Genomic DNA, 20781 nt, shown 5'->3' on the forward strand with positions numbered 1-20781 from the left:
ATTTACTTGTCGGATTTGCTGTGTGTACCCAGGCCACCCTCTCTATAGATTCTGTTCATATTTTCAACATGGGAGATTGGGCTCCTTGACTTGGCGATGCGTGTGCCATGCACTTAAACATTTGATTACGTGTCATATATCAACACATTGTACGATTGAATTTTCGCTACGCATGCGGTGCTTTCTTCATTTTCAGTCGTGATTGGGTGCTATAAAGCGTCGGACTCATAGCTCAGCCAAGGCCTGAGTACATGCAGTTAAGAACATTCGTATCGCCAACCATAAATGTGAGCAGCTCATATTGTGTTCTTGCTTATCCAGACTGCTTTCTTAATGGCGGGTTAATGACTTGGGAATACTCCAGAAAAATGTATTTTGATAAGTTTCAAGGATCCCGGACTATTTGTGGGCCGAAATCAGACATTAATGGGAATTTATTGTAAAAAATAAAGTCTTTGCTGCCTTGGAATAAACTTAACAGAGTCATCAAGAAATGAAAAACTAACTGCCGCGTATTTTGCTTATTAAAAATATTTATATATTTTTTAACAAATATCATATCATATCAGGTTTGAACAAAACAAACTATCAAAAGAGCTATATTCTAAAGCACATTAAGTATACGCAACGTTTTCTACTAGTGAACGCAAATAATCAAATAAACTTTGATTTGGTAACTTGTCAACTTAACATTATTAAAGTAATATTTACATTTAGCTTCATCAACTCTTTTTTATTATAAAATGAAGTGCTACACTAACTTTACGTTGATAAGAACAATTTAACTTGAGTTGTCGTTAACCTTTCCTAAACTCAACTGAACTGATTAGCTATTATCCAATGATTTCAATGGAATTAGTGGCAACCATTTCGTAGGTCAAATTTTTCGAGTCCTTTAAAGCTTTTCAAAATGTGAAAAGGGCTTTTCAAGGGGCTACAAAGCCATTTGGATCTCCAGAACTTTTTTGCCCTAGCTTATTTGCTTAATTTCACAGCACAAAGGGCACTGAAAAGGGACGGGGCGAACCGAGAGAGATGGGGAAATATATGGTGCACATACAGTGACATTCAGTCGAGGGCCTTTCAGGGCCTGGGCTGTTGCTTTTTATATTTATCACAGCCACTTGCATTGCATTTTGTTTATATGCTTTTAATGCAATTAGCACGCTTTTCACTTTGATTTAAGCCCGGACGGAGACTCAGAATCCGGATCAGAGGGCGCAAGCGAGACGGGGCGACGGGGTGACGGGGCTGCTTGACAAAGGCGATAGAGACAGGACTGAGTGCCTGAGTGAGTGACAGAGACAAACTGAAATCAGACAGAGACACATATGACGAGTGCACTGCATTACCCCCCTCCAGCCTCGTTTTTCACTTGTGTCACCCCATTTATGAGTGAGCCGCTTTCATCTTTTGTCCTGCCCATTTTAGCATTTGTTTTGCAGTCGCATTCTCAATGCGCCAACTCCTTTCTGCCACTCCGCAATCCTCATTATCCTGTTACTCCTTTTTTTACCGCCCTTTTCGCTGGCCGAGCTTCAGAAGCGAAGAATTGAAAATGTTTTCACTTACCTTATCTTTGGAGTTATCATATTTCGTTTAAAATACATTCCGATAAAAAAAAATTAAAATGTTTTCCATTTTAATATGTTTTTGGAAAATATATATATAAATAAATGTATAAATTATAACTACAAATAAAAAATAACTCACATCACTTGTTTTGACGACAAATGTGATTAAATATCCAAACAAAATTGACGAAAATATGAATAAGATTTTAAATGTTGGCAAGATCTTCTAAAGGGTTAATTTTTTTGGTTAATATAATACAAAAAAAAAATGTGAGTGTATAGTCCATTTACGATTCCAATTCCAGGAACATTTGCAGTCCCTGACAGCAGTACTCCCATTTTCAGCTTCTGTTTTCCCTTGACTGCAACTGCTTATGCATTTTCATTAGTGTCTCGTCTCTGTCAACGTCATTGCCATCAGACAGTCGAGTGCTTTGACCCGCTCCCGCCTCACCACCCACCACCCACTTTCCCACGCCCCTCATCGCGTTCAGCTCTAATGCATATTGTTTGCGTCCTCGAGCGTACTTTGCTGCCTCGTTTGTTGTTGGCCCGCTTCGCTTTGTTTTTGCCTCTGTTGCCGCTGATGGGCGCAATTTTAATTACGATTTGCTCACTTACATTTCATTCAGCTGCTAATACATGGCCCGCAGCTTCTCCGATTGATTGACTGAGTGAGGGAGCGACTGACTCGCTGACTGACTGCCTGCTGATTACACTTCAATCAGCCAAGGCGCGTAAATATCAGTCAGGGCAGGCGGGTGTAAAGGGTTAAGGCGGCAGCGGGTTTAGTCAAGCAATGCCGCCAGCGAAACTCATTTAAAACTAATCAACAAGAAGCGAGAAAATTAAGAAACAAGCAAATCGATGGGAATTGAATTTAGCCGATGAGCAAAATAATTACTAAATATTTAATTTTGTTTTGAAGAAGTTTAAGATCTGTACCTAGGTTGAGAAATAAATTAAAACTTTCTGAGCCTATAAAAATAATATCCATCGCTGTTGGATATTTACCTAAATAACTTAAGAAGACATTATTATTAACAGTTATTACGAGTTTTTTGTTTAAAAATAATATCTACTTAGCAGCCAAATTAAATAGCTATAAATGATCGTAGCTATAGAGCACATAACAATTACATATTGCATACTTTAGGGAGCGTCAATTAATCGGTAAATAAAGATAAATACATGTGCAATCAAACCGCTCTAAAATCCTTTAGAGCTCACCTTACCTGTAATTTAAAATCTAATCCAACCTTTCGACAGCCCTCGACTGTTTCTACACAATTTGTAGCCCAAGTTAAGCGCTTAACAACTTGTCCAAGAGCCCACAAGATCCCTGAGCAATCAGTGGGCGCCCAACTGCCATCAGCTGCCTTATCCTTTATCGCCTACAATTCCAACTCCTCTGTTCTCTGTCCCTTCGGCCATTCATAGATAATTCCAATTGAATGCAATCGCAGGCGGGAGGCAGGACATGCAACAATTACATGGAATGCCTTCAAGTCGGGGCCAGCTTGTAGTTCCAGTTAGCCACTTTCAGGCTGGCTTTTTGTTAATTTTTTAATACCTCTGTCTCCTCCTTGGCTCCGAGTGGATTGCTCCGTACATTGTGCAGAGCAATTTCCATTAATTTTGTGTGCATCTCCACTGGAACGTGAATGTACAAAGGATCTTGCCTTCAGGTGGAACACCCATCAGGATGCGGGGTGCAGTCCCGGAGAAATGTTTGCCATTGATAAAATTTACTAAGCTGCCCCAAGTAGCAGGATATCCCTTCTAAGTGAAGCTAAGACAAAGGGAAAATCAAATGGGTGGCTGGTGGGGGTGTCGACCCTCGGCAGCATCGGGTGTTGATTGTGCTAAATAACTGCACAACAATGGCCTAAGTACGTTGATAGAAAAGTAATGAAAAGCCAGCGGCAATCGAAAGGGGAAGCAGACAGTGAAATACCCAATGGAAGGAGGGGCGCCAGTTGATTGGTTGCCCAACAAAGGCTAATTCGCTGGCTGGCACCGGCACTAGCAATAATTGGTAAAAGTCAGGGCTTCAGCAGGCCAACAACACCAGTGCCAACAACAACTGCGACTGAAAAACAAGCAGCGAAATCAAAGCGGCGAGATATGTTCACCATTACGACCTTGTTATACTCTTACGCGTGCTGGAAATAATGTTACAGAACTATTGTAAAAAGGTAAGAAATGTCTTTCAAATGTTTAACAAATATCTTGAACAGTTTATTACTTTATTTAATTAAAAACTAATTATTAACCAACATTTGAAAAGACAAATTATATAGTAATGTTTCATAAACTGCCTACTGGATAAGCCATATAAGCTTAAATAATTGTAAAGGAAGCGGACTATTCGAATCTACAAAATCTAACCGAGTCTTTTATAAAACCAATCAAAGAACCAACTATTTTGCACATTCAAAAGAACTTAACAACTAGGGCATCAGAAGAACGACAGGAAAAATGGCCGCAGAACAACATGAAGAAAATCGAAAAACAAAAGACGAAAATTGTGTAAAGTGGTTTTATAGGGCAACAAAATAGAAAAATAGGATTTACCACACACACACACACACACACACAAACAAACAGGAGAGCTATACTGGGACTGGGATTGGACCGCCTTAAGGTTAAAGTAAAGATTGCAGCAGCGGCTCAAATGGATTTACGTGTTGCGAATTTTAATTAAACGATAAAAAAGCGAGGAAAAAAAGAATAACGGACAGCAGACGTAGACACATCTCTCAGGCCAGGGAAATAGATGACCAGGCCAGCAAGAGCGCAGTATGGAGCAGACCAGCGGAGAGCGCACTGCGTGTGCTTAGTAAAAATTTATGGGCCTAGTCTGGCAGATGGAAAAGCTGAGGGGGAGCCAAGTAGCAGCATCATTTGGCCATTGTGACCGCTGCTATTTTTCACACCCTTCCGAAAGGTATATGCTTTTTTATATTTTTTATTATCTCAACAAAATGAATAAAATATTATTACATTTTCTAACTAAAGCCAATGTAAAGCTATTAGAGTTGCTAAAACCCCATTTATAATTTAATTATGGTTATACTCTACTTTTTCTTTACATATCAAGTAAATGTAAACTGTTTTTCTTTGATACTCTTAAAAATGGTATGTATGGGGTTTATATCTTACCATTATGTTGTACGATTTGATTCCTAGTTTAGTTTCCCGACATTTCTCTGCCGTTTTCTTTCCTATTCATTGCGGTTCGTTGGTGTAAAATTAAATTTACGAGCTTGTACTTTCAATATGCCCGTCCGCTTCCCATTTCCTTCCTTCCATTCTTTATTCTCTTCCAGACGCCCCCATTAAATGTGATTAACATTAAATCATATGGACGAGGGGGCATGGTCATATCTCTGACAAACACCTGACCACACGCCAACGGAAAACCTCCACGCGAACATCGCCAATCTCTTCGGGACCGCAACCATCTCGGAAAGCGTTTTCCCCATCCCATCGCTGGACAATTACACTTGGCCACCGTCATTCATTTTCACGCACGTACGATTTTTTCGCACACAATTTTCACCTTTGCGGAAAACCCAAAATGAAAAACAATAAATGCAAGCGCCGGGAAGAGGGAGAAAAAGTCGAGGCCAAAGGCAAAAGCGTTTAGGACTACGCACTTTGTTTGCTAATTTTCGAGATCGAGCGGCTTATCAACGAGCCAAATGCCATTAGCTTAGGGCCACCCATTCCCCATTAAATCGAGATGGCCCTGCCACTTCTCTGCGGATGGAAACTTTCCAGCAATTTGTTTGATTTGCCGCTTATTGGACTTTGCGTTTTGCATAAGCAATAAACATAAATTATCAATATGGAGGAGGCTGTTCAGGTTTCAAGGAGGTGGGAGGGGCCATAAGGAAACTGACCGCACGGGTAGCCTGAGAAATGCTGACATTTATTTATGCCCATAAGTCATTAAACCGAAGATGAAAGAATATATTTAGAGAAAACGGAAAATGAGAAAGAAGTTGCGACTTATTTAAAATAACAAAATACGCAAGCATATAATTACAATTGATCACTAAACATTACCTATTTTGTATATACTATAGGACTTTTATAAATTTAAATTTATATTCATAAATACCGAGTGCAATAAGATTGAATAGAAATTGAGCCAGCTTAAGTTCCATAAGTCGAGAAACCACAAAAGGCACCCGCAAAAATTTCTCGCGAAAAACCATTAAAAAATGACACCATAAAACTCTGCACACATTTTAAACGAATTAATATGCGAAAATCCGATACGCTTAGAGCCAAAATCAAAAGGCTTAGCGACAACGACCAAAGTGAGTGATGACAAAAAAAAAAAATTAAAAACAACGGACAAAATCCGGCGAAAAAAGTGAAACAAAATCCAAACAAAAGCAAAAGTTGCATCGATATAGGGGGAAATTTGTAGCCCCCTTCTTTGTCTGTCTCTTGTGTGCGTGATATGTGAACTCTTGTGATATACATGAGCAGTTTCTAAACTGCTTAAAATATTTTGGTTGAAGCTTAACAAAAACAAAATCGACGAAAACCCAAAAGTTATCCTTGTCCACGACCCCACTCCTGAATATCCTCTAGTCCCCTCGAGCTCATCAAACGCTTTTCAAGCGTCTAAACGAAAAAGGTATCGGTTTCATATGTGCACTGCACTCAGAGAAATTTAATACATATTATAATTTTATATACTTTCTGGAATTTGTATGTTTTGATCTAAAATTTGTAAGAAATGTATATTTAACAAAGTAAACTAAAGGCTGTATGATTTTTATACTGTCTTAAATATTTTAAATATTTCAAAAATGTAGCGTTACTTAATTTTCTGTGCACGGGCACACCAGTGGAAAGTGAGTTGCACCTGTATGGCGATGTATCTTTCACTTTTCCTGCATGTGGCAATGAACCGTGAAACCGTAAAATGTTATGTTCTGAAAATCTAAAAATTTTCAGCGCGCTCCAAAGCTTTTACCCTGCCACGCCCCCTCTTTTGGCTACCTGTATGGCTGCTATTTCCACCTGCCAATAATGTTGTGTGCGCTGCGCTTCGCTTGGCATCTGCACCTGAATTTTCCCGAGCTTCGGTTCGGAGCTCCGCAACATCTCCACTTTGTGGTGTCTGCCCCATTGGGTTTGCCTCCTCAATGTTGCATCTCCTTGTGCTACCTCACTTATCATTTAAGGAGCGAAGAGTCTTGGTTAAACCTTTGATTATATCGATTATAAAGAACTAAATGCTGAATATTGAGCATTTAACATTTAACAGTTTTAAAACATATTAATTTGTTTTATTTTTTCCTGAATTTAGAGCATTTAACATTTAATAGTTTTAAAAAATATTAATTTGTTTTTTTTTTTTGTTGATTATTTTTTTGTTTTGTTTTGATATTTTTAATTCTATTCAGGTTTTGTCAGTAATCCAACCTTCTGTCCAGAGGCTCAGACACCGAAAAGCACTTGGTTCATGGGCAGAAGAGTGGGCCAAGACGGTTAGCGTTGCAAGGTAGTGTAATTTTGGAAGACTTGTTAAATAAATTTAATACGGCTGCGGCTTTCGATGGACATGACCACTTAGGACTTGTGCATTTTTAATAAACACGCTGGCAGAAAGGAATCGCCCAGGCACGTGCCAGGCACCCCCCTCTAACCACACAAGGTGCATTCGCTCTGGTTAAGTCCCCCTTGGGTTCCCTTTTTAGCCAAGTTAGCCAGCGATTTGCTTTCAAACTTTCAAAGAGCAACAGCCCCAGCACACTTAATTTACGAATAAACGCGCATAATTTTATATCTACACAGGACTTGCCAAGAACCCGGCGAATCCTCCCCCTTCCCGCAATTTTGCCGTCCTGTCCAAAGTTGTTGGCATATGAAAAGGTTGCCAACGTGGCGTGTTATAATAATTTCTCAAGCCACGCATGTGTGCGAGTGTGTGCGTTAGGTAGTTGAAAAGTTTGTTAACCAATGTCTGCTTGCGGGCGAGGCGCAAAATTTTCCTCAAGGTGTGCCTGGCACGCAGCTAAGCTCTCGCATTTGCAATTACACTGAGCGAAAAGTTAGCGGTAAGGCGCCAAAAAAAATGATACGCCTTAAAGTCAGTTTTTGTCTTTTTCAGCGCGAAAATTTATAGATAGAAACCAAAGTGTAAACGGTATTAAGCTTTAAATTAAAAGAATATACATATTCCTTTTCTATTTTGTTTCCATTCGTTAAAATGATATAACTTAAATTAGTATTTCTTGTAAGCTGATCTAAAATTGTTCTGTGGTTTTCAAGAAATTTTGTTATAGCCAAATATAAAAAACACTTTTTATATATTTAACTAGTTAGTAGTTTATTTTAGTTTACCAAATGATTTTTTTTTTGTATTACTAAATGTTTAAATCTATTTAATATGATTTTAACATTTGGCTTTCAATACATGCTTAGCATTTTGTGGAGTGTTCACACACACATTCGACTGCTGTCTGACTGCTGGTCTTTTGTGCAAGTTTTGTGCCATTCGCCTTTGCTCAAGCCTCTACTTCGCCCCCGCGATCTGCCACGCCTACTTTGCCCCACTGCCTTTTGGTGTATGCTAAAAACTTAAACCAAACTTACACACACACACAGGTGAGTGCACCTGCACGCATGTGGAACCCTTTTTCGCCTCCATTGGCATGTGCAGAAAAACTTTTTTCGGGCGAAAGTTTTCGCCGCGCTCAGAAATTGGTTATTGTTGTTGCTGTTGCTGTTGTCTTTGATGATGATGAAAGCGGCAAAGGGAAAGGAGAAAGCGGGCGGTGGGTGGCGGGCGCGTTGAACCGCAACTGAGCAAAACGCGAGCAGCGCAAACAATGCGCAATGAGGGCAACAACAATAACTAGAACAATAACAACAAATCAGGTAACAACACGGAGGCAGAGTAAAAATAATAAAACGCCGGCAAACCGAAAGGAATTTCAACAATTCAAAACAACACGAGAAAACAAAAGAAAGTTTCTCGGCATAATGGGTGAATTCGAGTAAAGATATTCAGAGTTATTACAAAATAAAAGAATTTCTTGAAATCACAACATGCTGATAAATATAGCCCTTTTTTTTATTAAAATTTTCTTTGACAAACATTTGGATTTAATCGTGAAATGGGAAATTCTTAAACCTTGCTTGCGTTAAAACTCTACTAAAAATTATTTAAGGCATAACAAATTTTTTTAGACTCCAGAAAACTTCATTTTGTGGCACATTATGAATACAGATAATTTTTATTTCGAGTAAGAATAAACTTTGGCCGGTCTTTTTGATTCTTTTCCAATCACATTAATTAGCACTGCAAATATGAACCACAAGCCGCAAATATTTTTAATTGAATAAAATGGCATACTAAAACTAAATTCAGTTGTAGCTAATTAAAAAGTTAAATTAATTAACATTTGCAGTTCGCGACAAAAATATTATTTCTTTGATTTTTTTGTTGTTGTATAATTACCCTCTTTTATTTAGTGGTTAGCCGTAAGGTTTCCCAAATTTTCTGTATTTTCCCCTGCCACTTGACGCACTTCACTTTGTAAAACTTTACTAAAATCCAAAAACTTTCTTCACTGTGAGACACACACGAAACATTTGATTTTTGACTGATAGACTTGTTGAAAAATTACGACAGTTTTGCCGTTCGTTCCCTACTCCGTTTTCAATTCAATTTTCTTGCAACTCAACTTTACTTTGCTTATGTAAGCCAGCCCCCATTGATATAATTTCATAACCGATCCATCACTCAATTTAAAACATTATGCAAAGCAACATTAACCGACTGACAGGCACAGGCAGACTTAAAACAAGGATATGTGAGGGAGGGCTTTTCCCAAATGCAAACCAGACGGGAATTAGTCGTTTGTTTATCCCTTTTGGACCAATCCCACTGATGTCAGTGTTGACGGGCCAGATTAAAAAGCTGTGTAAAGAGGGAAATAACAAGAAATACATATGTGCTTATCAGAGGTATTTTATGTTTAATACCCTAGAGTCATATTAAGTACAATTTTAAACAGGTATGAGAACTAACACATTTCCTCGCCATGTTTCCTCCTTACAAGTGATACAATTTTAAATAGTACTTTAATTTAAGAAACTCTGCAAACATTTGACTCATTTTAAGTTCTTTACTAAATAAATATTTTATAAATAAATATTCTTAAGATATTCCTTTCAAATCAAATGTTGAGTTACTTGATCGTTTCAATTTAATTGCAAATACCCAATGTCGTACAGGGGCTCTTGTTATAAAAAGCCAGAAGATATAAAAGAAAGACACATGGACAGATGTCAAGCACAGCAAGGAAACCCAGGGTTTGTGGAAAACTGTGGGAAAGCGCTGTAGTGCGGCAGGTCAAACCTTTTGTGGCACTCTGGCAGGCGGTAGTTTCAACGTCAATTAGATGATGTTTACTGCATTTGCCACAAATTGACAAACTCGTCGTTGGCACAAAGGGATTTTCCTCCTTGCTCTCTCGGCCAGGAACCACACAAAAGGCGGCAAAAATGTAGAAAAATATGTTATCCAAAGACAGCCGAGTCCAGGAAAAACAAGGAGAAACCGAAATGAAAATTCAAAGCCAAAGAAGAAAATATGCCAAAGCAGGGACAGAAGTTGTTGCTGCTTCTGGTTTGCGGCTATGTTCAATTCTGTTGACGTTATCAAAAGTTGCGGCACAAGTAACAAAAATAAAACGAAGCATCCAGGAAATATATATATATAAGGTATACATAAAAAAAATAAAAAAAAATGTGGAAAGAAAAGGACACAAGTAATTTGCCAAGGGCAATGTGGGCACAGCGGAAGTTAACATTGAAAAGGATTACGGCGTGCCAGAGACTCGTCTTTTGTGACCAACTCTCGCTTTTAGCCAGCTCCCCTTTCTACATTTCTCCGCTTCTGGCTCTACTTTCTCCTTTCTCCGTGACCGTCTGTGTGTGTGAGTCTGTGCTGACAACAACCAGTTAGCGTCGCCAGCTATTGGGCCATTTGTAGCTACCCCTTGGGTCCTTGGCTCCTTTGGCAGCCACTGTCTTCGCCTTCTCTTCCCTCTTCAGGCCAAGGTAAAAAGTCAAAGATTTTGTGCAATTGGGACTTCGTTATTATAAGCATTGTTAGCTCCTACATTCACTACACTAAAATGCATTGAGAAAGTAATAAAGTTTAAAGAGTTCTGTGAACTTAATTTAAAATCAATTTTTTTAAGTTTGTTACAATGTCTGTAAATGTGGGTTTAAATTGAGTTAATTAATTTAAATTGTTGGTGTTTTCTTTTATTAAAATAATTCGTTGGTGTACATTTCAATTATTCTTTTAATGTTAAGCGTTTTATTTATTTTACCAAGTTTATTATTATTATTATTAATATCACATCACTTTGCCAGTCCATTAATTGATATATTTGTTGTGAATTTTTACTTAATTTAAAAATTACATTTATTGCTTTTATTTATACCCTTTCTGTATTTTTGGTTCATTTTCTTTGGACTTTTTATTTTTGTGAGTGTTTAAGCCAACGCATTTCTATCCTTTTGTTTTTAGGTTTGTATTCCCCTCCTGTTTGTTTTCTGTCTCAAACTCGGCAAATTGAAATTTGCATTTTGATTAGCTCGCGCTGAATGACAGTCCAAGGTGCCCGATCCCTACTTCCCATTCCATTAATTTCCATTTGCAGGGCGAAAGTGAGAGGAAAGGGAGGGCTCAGGCATATGTGTCCATAATGACTTCGTAATCCCCTTTTCATGCCCAAATCCCTTTTCCAGTGGCTTCGGCAAATTATGACATTTACTTACTAATTTCCTTCCTAAATGCATTCTCTGTGCGAGATGTCCTTCGCCCCGAGTCCTTCGTCCCGCCGTTCGAGGAGCTGAGCGCCGCCTCTACGGCCATGATATCTCCACAACCGGCATAAGTTGTTAACTTAAGCTCCTACAGCAGCTTTTAGTGTCGGGCTGTGTGAGTTTCTGCCATCCTCTGCATTTCCCTCCGGCTTTCTCCGCATTTCCCTCGACAATCCATGTGCTTCCCGCAAGCATTTCGAGTGTCCGGAAGGAAATGTGAAATTTTAAGTGAACTAGGATTTGGCTCCATAGACAGATTCGGACTCCTGACTCTGGCGACTGACTTTTCTGACATCTGACTTTGTTTCGGCTTGTTGGGTCTAGGCCAAGCATATGTATATGTTGGCCATATTTTTACCACCTGGCCAAAACCAATTTTTTCGTCCCCCCCTCACCGATCAAAAATATCCCAGAGCTAAAAAATGACCAGACCGCAGAATGCAGCCAGAGGTTAATTAAAAGTTCTAAAAGAAACTTAAAAGGGATTCTTTTGAACAGAACTGAATAAATTTTAAGAAATTAAAAAAATGCCTTATTTCATTACAACTATCTTCAACATTGCCTATTACAATAAGAACTAATTTAATATTTTTTCAATTTACTTTTGATCGATTTTAAATATTTCTAAACACTTTCTTAACATCTCCTTATTTTTTTATATCCAAGACCCTTCAAGTTCAATCTACAATTAGTTAATAATTGAAAGAATTTTTCCGCCGTTTTCCTTGAATTTATAAATTTATTTGGGCCTTATTTGCTGCGGTTTCTCATTCGGGTGCTCATTAATTTGGCAATTTATATGCAAAATGCACACGCAGAGGCTAAAAACCATGGCCAGTCCCTTCATCTGCCCACTGTCCGTTGGCTGTCATTGTCTGGTGTAATTAGATGGCTGTTAATGAATTTCATTTGTTTGTCCGCCTGTCGACCGAACTCTGTATTTTTTTCTGTCTTTTTCATTTTTGGCTTGTTTGCTTGCTGTTTTGTCCACTTTTGCTTTCAATACGAATGCGTTATTTTAAAATTTATATACACTTTCTGCGGCTATAATTAAAATTAAATTAAACAAGTTTTTAGCATAAGGCAAAAACAAATTTTCCGACATAAAAAGTTTATTTCTTCAAAGCCTGTTAAAAAGTACAAAAAATTAAAAATAAATGCATCAAAATTTTCTCATTAGAGTATTCATATAATTTATTAAAATCTCCCCATTTTTCTTTAAACTGGTTTTTATTTATTTAGGCCAGCAAATGTATTTCTTTTGTTTGGCACTTTTTCATTGCCAGCTGGTTGATAGTTATTTAATTTTTAATTACTTATGACGGTCGAGTGGGAATGGATACATTTAAGTTTGAGTTGGGATCGGTTCTTTGGGACAGAGTGTTTGTGCATTGAAATGTGAAATTAAATTTGCTGTCGCGGACTTTTGCGCGGGGACCATGTCTTTGGCAATTAATTGTTTAATTTGGTTATTTAAAATTAATGATATGTTTTTCATATGTCATTGCACATTTGTGCATTTATTTAATACAAATACATGTCCGGTATATATCCGTTTTTTATGCGCTCTTTTATAGGTATTTAAAACGGCAAATAATGTTGAAACATTCATTTCAATTATGCAGATAAGCGCAAATGTAATGAAAGCCGAACAAGAGGATTAATGCGGCCAAAGCGCCATGCGGCTTAAAGTCAACTTAATGAGTGTCACTTCCAATCTGACTGAATGTCCATATGCACATCAAGGATTAAGGTTAGGATATGGGATCCATAAATTCCAAAAGAGAATTGGTTTTGGTTCTGAAATACCTAGAGCTTTATTTCCAAATCAAATCAATTTAGTTTCGTCGTTCCATACAATTTTTCTCTTCATATTTTCTCAGGCTTATCGTGGCTAGTCCTTTTGAACCTTATCAAAAGTTGACCACAGGTGTTTCTTTTTCAGGACCCCTGAAGGACCCCTGCTTCATTTTCTTAAAATAAAATAAAAACATTTAATAATTTTATTAATTTAAAGAAACAAAAAATAAAAATTTCATATATATAATTATAATCATGGGTGTTTATTATTTAACTAATTGAGGAGAAGGTGTTAAAAATGTAAAACATTTAAAGCAATTCAATTTCATAGTTATCTGCATTTACTTTTATTTTTTTTTCTCCTACAGGATCCAAATCAACTGACCTCATTAACCAATGGCACGAAGTTCTGTAGTTAATTCTCGTTTTTTCAGGTCCTTTCACTAATTTGAATGGATAATTAAAATGATTTTTTTTAAACTTTCAAATAGATTTCAATGCCGTTAATGCGGAAAAGTACTTGCCTAACCAATGGCATGAAAGCTCTCAATGCGGGATTAACGAAATCTGATTACAATTGGAATAATAGGACACACGGAAGCTAAGCAAAAATAAATACATTTATTAATTTAGACCAAGAGTCGATGATGGCATAAAATTGTTCAACGATAAAGTTAATTAAAAATGCTGAAATTAAAACGAAAATAATGAATTCAATTTTGATGGTCAAAGCTATTATTTTATTCCTGCTTTATTTTTTTTTAACAATAGAGCTTCTGATTACTTAAAACACAATTTTTGTGCTAGCTAAAAGACAAATTTTTAAAATCATTTGTATTATTTAAAACTTACCAGCTTGCGTTGAACCAAAATAGCCAAGTTTAACATATATTAACAACTCAACCTTTAATCCTCCTCTTGCTTTATATTTACCAAAGGGATAAAGGTGCAATTTATATGACAATCTTTCATTAAAAATATTTCATTTCCATTAGCTGCTGATGACTTCTCCCGGTTGAGTTTAAGCCTTATGGCCCGACACTTGCTGATCTTTTTATTGCTTTTGCCACATCAGATAAAAAAACCTTCACACAGGCCACTAACAATTGTGGCTTCACTTAATGCAAAATGTTTCTGTTATTGTTATACATTTATTAAACATAATTTGAGCGCGTAAATTCCACAGTCATTTGCGGGCAGGCAGGGAAAGAGCGAGAGGGATAATGAGGAGGAGATAGGGACAGAGACAGCCTCTGTCTCCCCATTGCAATTAACATTCATTGTCATGTGCGACTTTTTGTGTCTGCATTTTTCAGCATCGATTGAAGCTGAGCCATTTTCAGTGATAATTATGGCCACACAAAGGTTTGAGGTCGATTGAGGTGCGGGGTTCTTGACGAAGGGACATATTTAAGTGCATTTAAGTAGCATTTATGCTGACAACAGTTCGAACTCTTAATAAGGGAATAATTGCACCTCGGCGAGGATTGTTGATTTGAAAGAGAAGGCTTTAAAAGAAATGTATATGATAGTGAAAAAAATATAAACAAATTAAGTAAAATATATAAACGTCTACAAGCATTTTAGAAAAATTAAGTTAAACATTAGAGTTTTTAAAGTTTCAAAACCTACTACCAACTATTTGTTAGGAAAAAGCAGGCAAACCTTTTCGAACTCCCTGTGATTCCAACACTCCAACGCACTTTTCCCAACCCTGAGCTGACATCCGCTGGCTGGGCTTTGATGATGGCTAAAGTGCACACGTAAACACTTAACCTGGCCCTGATTGTGGGTGTGGAGGGACAAAAACATGGCAGGCACCCTGCTGGCTGATGGTTTGACTTAATTTCTCAACTGTCAGCTGGGCGGGCGGTGCGATGCGATGCGATGCGACGACTAATTTAAGAGTGAAAATCATTTTCGACGCTTTTGCTTTCTGGCTAGTTGCCAATCAGGTCACGAACTGGCGCTGTCGCTGTCGCTCCAGTCCAGTTTCAGTTTTCGGGGCCCTGATTTTTCATGTTCTCATGCGGGCCGAAAGGGTCACAGCGAACATGTTCATAATGTGCGCTAATGTGCATAATGTATGCGAGCCAAAAACCAGACACGCATACCTGCACACCAACAGCACACGTCCCATATACATACACACACACTCACACACACACAGATATTCTGGCACACTCGCATTCAAGTGACACGTGCAACAATAACAACAACAGGAACAAGGTGAAACAGGCAATTTAACAAGCCATCAACGCTGATGGTGCCGACAATGATGTTGATGATGGGATGGCCTCACCGGCAATAACAACAGCCAGCTGCAATAACAACACGGCTAAACAGCAACACGAAGCAACTACAACAATCGGTGACAACACGGCAATACTCTGTTGCACCCTTGCCACACTCAAAACACACTCACTCACACACACACCCTTTTTTCTCGAAAAAAATATTCACGATGATAAGGCAAAGTTTGCTAATAAATAAAAGTACTGCTAAGAGCCAAATTAAAAATTGTTTTCACCAAAGTGAGGAAATTTTTTGTAGATTAGGAATACAACAATTTTTAAAATTGAACAGCGTGTCTAAAATATTGTATATTAATTAGTTTATGGATAAATTAGCTGTACAACTACTGTTTTTAGTCACGTTTTTCTAAACAATTTTTCCAAAGATTTTAGTCAAATAAACTTGATATGTTACCGAAATAGCAATTTTGCTTAATTTCAAAATTCTTAGAACTCTAGGTACACAAATCAAGGTAGAAACTAATTTTAGTCACCATAAACTTCACATGAAAAGTAAAAGAAGGCACTTTTTGGTTTTACGAGGTTGAAAAGAAAGCAGCCTCTTTTTGCACTTTGCACTTTGCACTTCCCACTTTGCACACGGCGGCGGAAGCAAGAAAATTAAGGCAATTCAGTGCGAGCTCTGCAGCTCGTCACGTTTTCTTTCGGGGATCACGTAGTGACCCACATGCTTGCCCGAAAAGGGAATACTTGATGCAAAACTTTGGCCTTTGCCGGGCTGAGCTTATCGCTGCTGCTGCTGCTGCTGCTGCTGCTGCTGCTGCTGCTCCTCAAGCTGCATTCAATATTTATTACGCATACGACCGAGTGACACGCTTGGCTAAGAAGAAGCCAAGGCCCAGGATCCGACCCACCTCTAAGTGGCTTAATTAGTGCGACAAAGTGTTTGCCAATTGAGGGGCTCCTGCGTCCCTGCTCCCTTTCTGAATCCCTCTTATGGGTGGTTCAAATTTGCGGCCCTTAATCAGCTTACACGTAGTGGACTATGTGAGCTCTACTTCACGGATTTTCCCTTTCATTGCTCCAGAAAAGGCAACCTTGAAAAGCCACCATTGGTTGCTAGGATACTAATACTAAGCAGATGCTGTACGACAAGTTGATTTTGCTTTAGTCCAAGAGTTAAATTTTTAGAAACTGCTTGCTAATAGAGATGTTTAATTAAAAAAAATTTATCAGACAATATACAATTTGTAACAATTATTTACTTATTTACAACAACGAACAAATGCCCTTCAGTTTAATAAATACCAGATTGTTCTTATAAAAACATTACATTAAAATTGTATGAAATTTTATTGTGCCGTCAAATACATACATTTTTTTCTGAAAATCTCATGCATAATATAACTAAAAATGTTTTTCAATAAAAAAATATTTCTTTATAATGTAAATGTAAGATTAGTGTGTTTTTCGAGTTTGGAGTGCGTGGTGAAAAAATATTTTAAGTGTCCAATTAATATGCCCTTAAAAGCAACTGAATTTGGTTTAAATTTTAAAGTGAAAAGCTGGCATTTCACTCACTCTGAGTGCCTTGTTCCCACTCTCCTTGATCTGGCCTCGAATGGAATGTATAAAATGTAACGATTGAGGCGGCAGACACGCCCTCTTCCCAACACACACACACACATCCGCGGAAACACAAACATCAAACCGAGCTGTTGATGGCTTTCAGTCAGCAGAGGGAATTCGAGGATTCGCATTGGCCGGGCAAACATAACTCAACCGAGCGACTGGCAATGAAGGCAATGCATCCGGAGCCTCGTGGGCTGCCAACAATTAACAGCATAAATTTAAATATGCAATTAACGCAACAGCTTGAAGCTGCAAAAAAAGAACAATAAAATAAACGGAAAATGAGCAGAGTCAAGTGCTGTTGTGCAAAGAAGCAATTTCAGTACAGTGCTCTTTGGTTAAATTAAATTACAGGTATTTCCTGTAAATAAACTTTATTGGCTAGATCATAAATATGGAATTCTTTAAAAGCGAGTGTAGTAAAATTTTAAATATGTTTTACATAGTTTGGTCAACTTAAATATATACAAACAGAGAAGAAATTTGTTTGTATCTCGCTTTTATTGTCCTTTATGGTTTTATGTCATATGGTTTAACTTCATTTCGGATCCATTTCCTGTCTGCAAGGGTATTACAATTTCAAATCTTCAAAACTTCAAAGGATTTAGAGATAATCACCGTCATTTATTTAATACTTTATGTGCAGGAAGATAGAAACCTCTGTAATTGTAGTAAGGGATCGACAGCAAGAGGAACAAAGAAAAACTAAGTGGGAAAGTAGAATCCGAGAGGTCAAAGAATTTTTACGAGAAAGTAAACTGCAACCAGAAAGCAGGCGACAATAAAAGCCAAAGGTCATTTTAACACATGCACACACGCACGCTGAGCAGTGAAATGCATTTGATTGTATGTGTTTTTTTGTTGTCTCTGTCATTGTTTTTTTCTTTTTTGTTTCGAACACGCAAAAAACAATTCGAAAAACACAATTTTCCGCTTTATTTGTGAAACCCTGGCCGAGCCACAACAACAGGCAAATATACAAGGGCAATGTCTGTACGCTATATGATACTGCCACTGGTCCCCCTTTTCGCTGTCCCCCCTTTCGGGACTTCCATGACCTACCCCCCTGCACCAAGCAATCGTTGCCATAGCCACTTGTCAATATTTTTACGCTACGGTCTCGGTTACACGGACCCGTAGGGGATTCGTCCTGCAAAATTTATTTCAGTGCAGTGCCAGACACTTTACTGATGTGTAAATTGCTCTCTCTCCCGTTTAATGAAATTAAAACAAATTTTCAGTGAAATTTAATATGCCGAAGCGGCGGACTGCGCACAGTAGGCATAATAATAATAAGCACAATAATGGCATTAAAATTATTGCACCTGGCCACTGCCGTTGACAGCAACACCAAAAGCATCGGAAAATTACGCTGCTCAATTACCGGAGTCAAAGTGCAAAAAGCAGAAAAATGCCAATGAATTTATGCTGTTATTATAATCAATAATATAAAAATGGAGGTAACTGTGGAGCTCTTATTTTAGGTTCAATTGCCTAAAATACTACTTGGTCTTCTATTTAGAATTACCCCTAAAGATATTAAAAAAAAAACGAATTACATTGCTATATTTTATTTGTTTGTTTTGGAATGGGAATTTTCTCTTCAGCTTCCACGCATAATAACAATTAAGGTGACAAGGAAAATCTTTGATGGAAAATTGCACAACTAATTAGAAACTGAATGAGTGCAAAACGAGGAAGAAGTTAAGGAAATTTCTGAAGAGAATAAAACGTTCTTTGATTCAAATGCATAGAAAACCCAAATGATAGACAGCCTCATCTAAAATGGGTTTTGTAAGATCTCCAGGTTGCGGTTCAAATTCCAGCAATTGCTCAATGCTATAGCGTTGGACTATTTTTCCCTTGTGATTGGAAATGGTATTCAAGGTAGTGTGGGGATTTTGACGGGATGTCCAGTTAGAAAGAGGCCGGAAATGGGTAAGATTTCCTTTGCGTTTCTCCGTTTCCATTAGTTCACCAGGAGGACAATAGCGAGGCTTAGCCACAGCCCTGAGATCGCCCAGTCTGATGACCCCCGAAGAGGTGATCTCTACCAGACTTGGGTTAACCGAGTTAGCTTTGCTGGAACTGGAGTCCTTTGAGTCCTTCTTTTCCGCCTCCATCTTAGCCATCTGCTTGGCCCGACATCGCTCGTCCCATTCCTTGGTGGTGGGAATATATCTATTTTTGCGGACTAAGGCCACCGCCTCCTTCTTTTCCGTTTCCTTTTGAATAGGGACATGATTCATGGGATCGTGACTAATCTGTTTCTCCTGCTGCAATTTCTCCTGTTGTTCCAGTTTCTCCAGTTTTTCCAATTTATCCAGTTGCTCCTGTTTCTCATTTGTCATTTCGCGAAGGACCCTTTCGATGCGCTCCCTCTTTGCGGCCCTCAAACTATCCACTCTTATTCTTTCCTCTGGAGAAAATCTTATGGGCGATCGGGAGAGATGGACAACTGGTTGGCCATCATTGCAATTCTCATTGGCCGGAGTCGACGGAACTAATGGAGCCCTCATGCGCCTTTGTTCTGCCAATTTCAAGGCTTCCACAGCTACTTTTCTTTCCTTTTCACGGCGCTTTTCCTCAGCATTTTTATTAGAATTGGTAGATGTACTCGGAAGAGTTTCCTTGGGGTCGGGGTGTTCAACCATGTCGACAAGTGGTTTTTCATCCTTCGACTTCTTAGTTCGCTTTGCGCAAGGACGAATAATATAGTCAGCATCGTTAAACCAAACTATACGGGTATTTCGAGTACCTAAAAAATAAATGTAGCAAAGTATTATACGAAAATGTGATTATCAAAAGCTACGTAAACCCCTTACTTGTTTCAGCTTTCTTAGGAAATCCTTTCCAAGGCAACATTAAATTAGTATTGGTATTCTGCTCATCCAAAGTCTCAAACGTTTTTTTTATTTCATTGGTAACGACTTCAGCCTCATCTTTGCTCGACTCCTCGGTTTTAAAACGTGGCACAAACTCTTGTGCATTAACATTTAGCTTCACTGTACTTGTAACTGCCAGTTTGCCAGATTTATTTTCATTTTCCACCTGGATTTCCTTTATGAAGTCAAGATCTTGCACAGGAGACTTAAGAATCTCGAGGAGAGCACGACTTTTTATCAAATTGTGCATTTTCCCCTGTTTTTTTGGTCTATTGCCTTGTTTTGTGAATATTGACTGCTTTTGTTTCAGACAGAGATCTGTATATTTATGCGTATGATTGGAGCTGCACGTTAAAAGAAAATGTAAAGTATCTAGCTAGGCCTGCTAGTGAACAAATGTCTGGAGTTGCAACGCCAGAAACAAATATATTTGTGATTGTTTTTAAAAAACCTACTATATGACTACTGTTGCTACTATGGCTACTTTTAAAGTATTGGCTAATATATTTTATAAATTGCCCACCTTAAAGTCGACAAACGATATTTCCGATCACTCCACCTTCTAAATCGACTGGCAATCCATGTGCCTTTCTGCATTGTTGACATTTATTCGCACAATAAACACAAAGCCAAGGTAGGCAGGGAAAACGCAGGTAAAATGTGAAGATGGAACTGAAGATGGAACTGAAGATGGGTACGTGGCAAAAGGAAAAGCCAGTACTGGCAACCAGTGCCAGCGGTAAACGACATTCAATAAAA

The 20781-nt window shown here is 38.1% G+C and overlaps 1 protein-coding gene and 1 long non-coding RNA gene across 2 annotated transcripts; one reads left to right on the forward strand and one right to left on the reverse strand.

Moving 5' to 3' along the window:
- Positions 1-4369: 4369 nt before the first annotated feature.
- LOC108150434 lies at positions 4370-13967 on the forward strand. Its single transcript, XR_001774672.1, has 2 exons — positions 4370-4524; positions 13619-13967. It is a non-coding gene; the product is annotated as an uncharacterized LOC108150434 (long non-coding RNA).
- A 4739-nt stretch (positions 13968-18706) lies between these two features.
- Positions 18707-20415, reverse strand: LOC108150435 (serine/threonine-protein phosphatase 4 regulatory subunit 2). The gene is made up of 2 exons (XM_017278593.2): positions 19963-20415; positions 18707-19895 (listed from the first exon to the last, which is right to left on the reverse strand). The coding sequence occupies exons 1-2, from the start codon at positions 20270-20272 to the stop codon at positions 18880-18882; spliced, it is 1326 nt and encodes a 441-aa protein (XP_017134082.1). The 5' UTR covers positions 20273-20415; the 3' UTR covers positions 18707-18879.
- Positions 20416-20781: the final 366 nt, after the last annotated feature.

The sequence above is a fragment of the Drosophila elegans genome, unplaced genomic scaffold (genome assembly GCF_018152505.1).
Source record: "Drosophila elegans isolate 14027-0461.03 unplaced genomic scaffold, ASM1815250v1 contig_814, whole genome shotgun sequence".
NCBI classification, from domain to species: Eukaryota; Metazoa; Arthropoda; class Insecta; order Diptera; family Drosophilidae; genus Drosophila; species Drosophila elegans.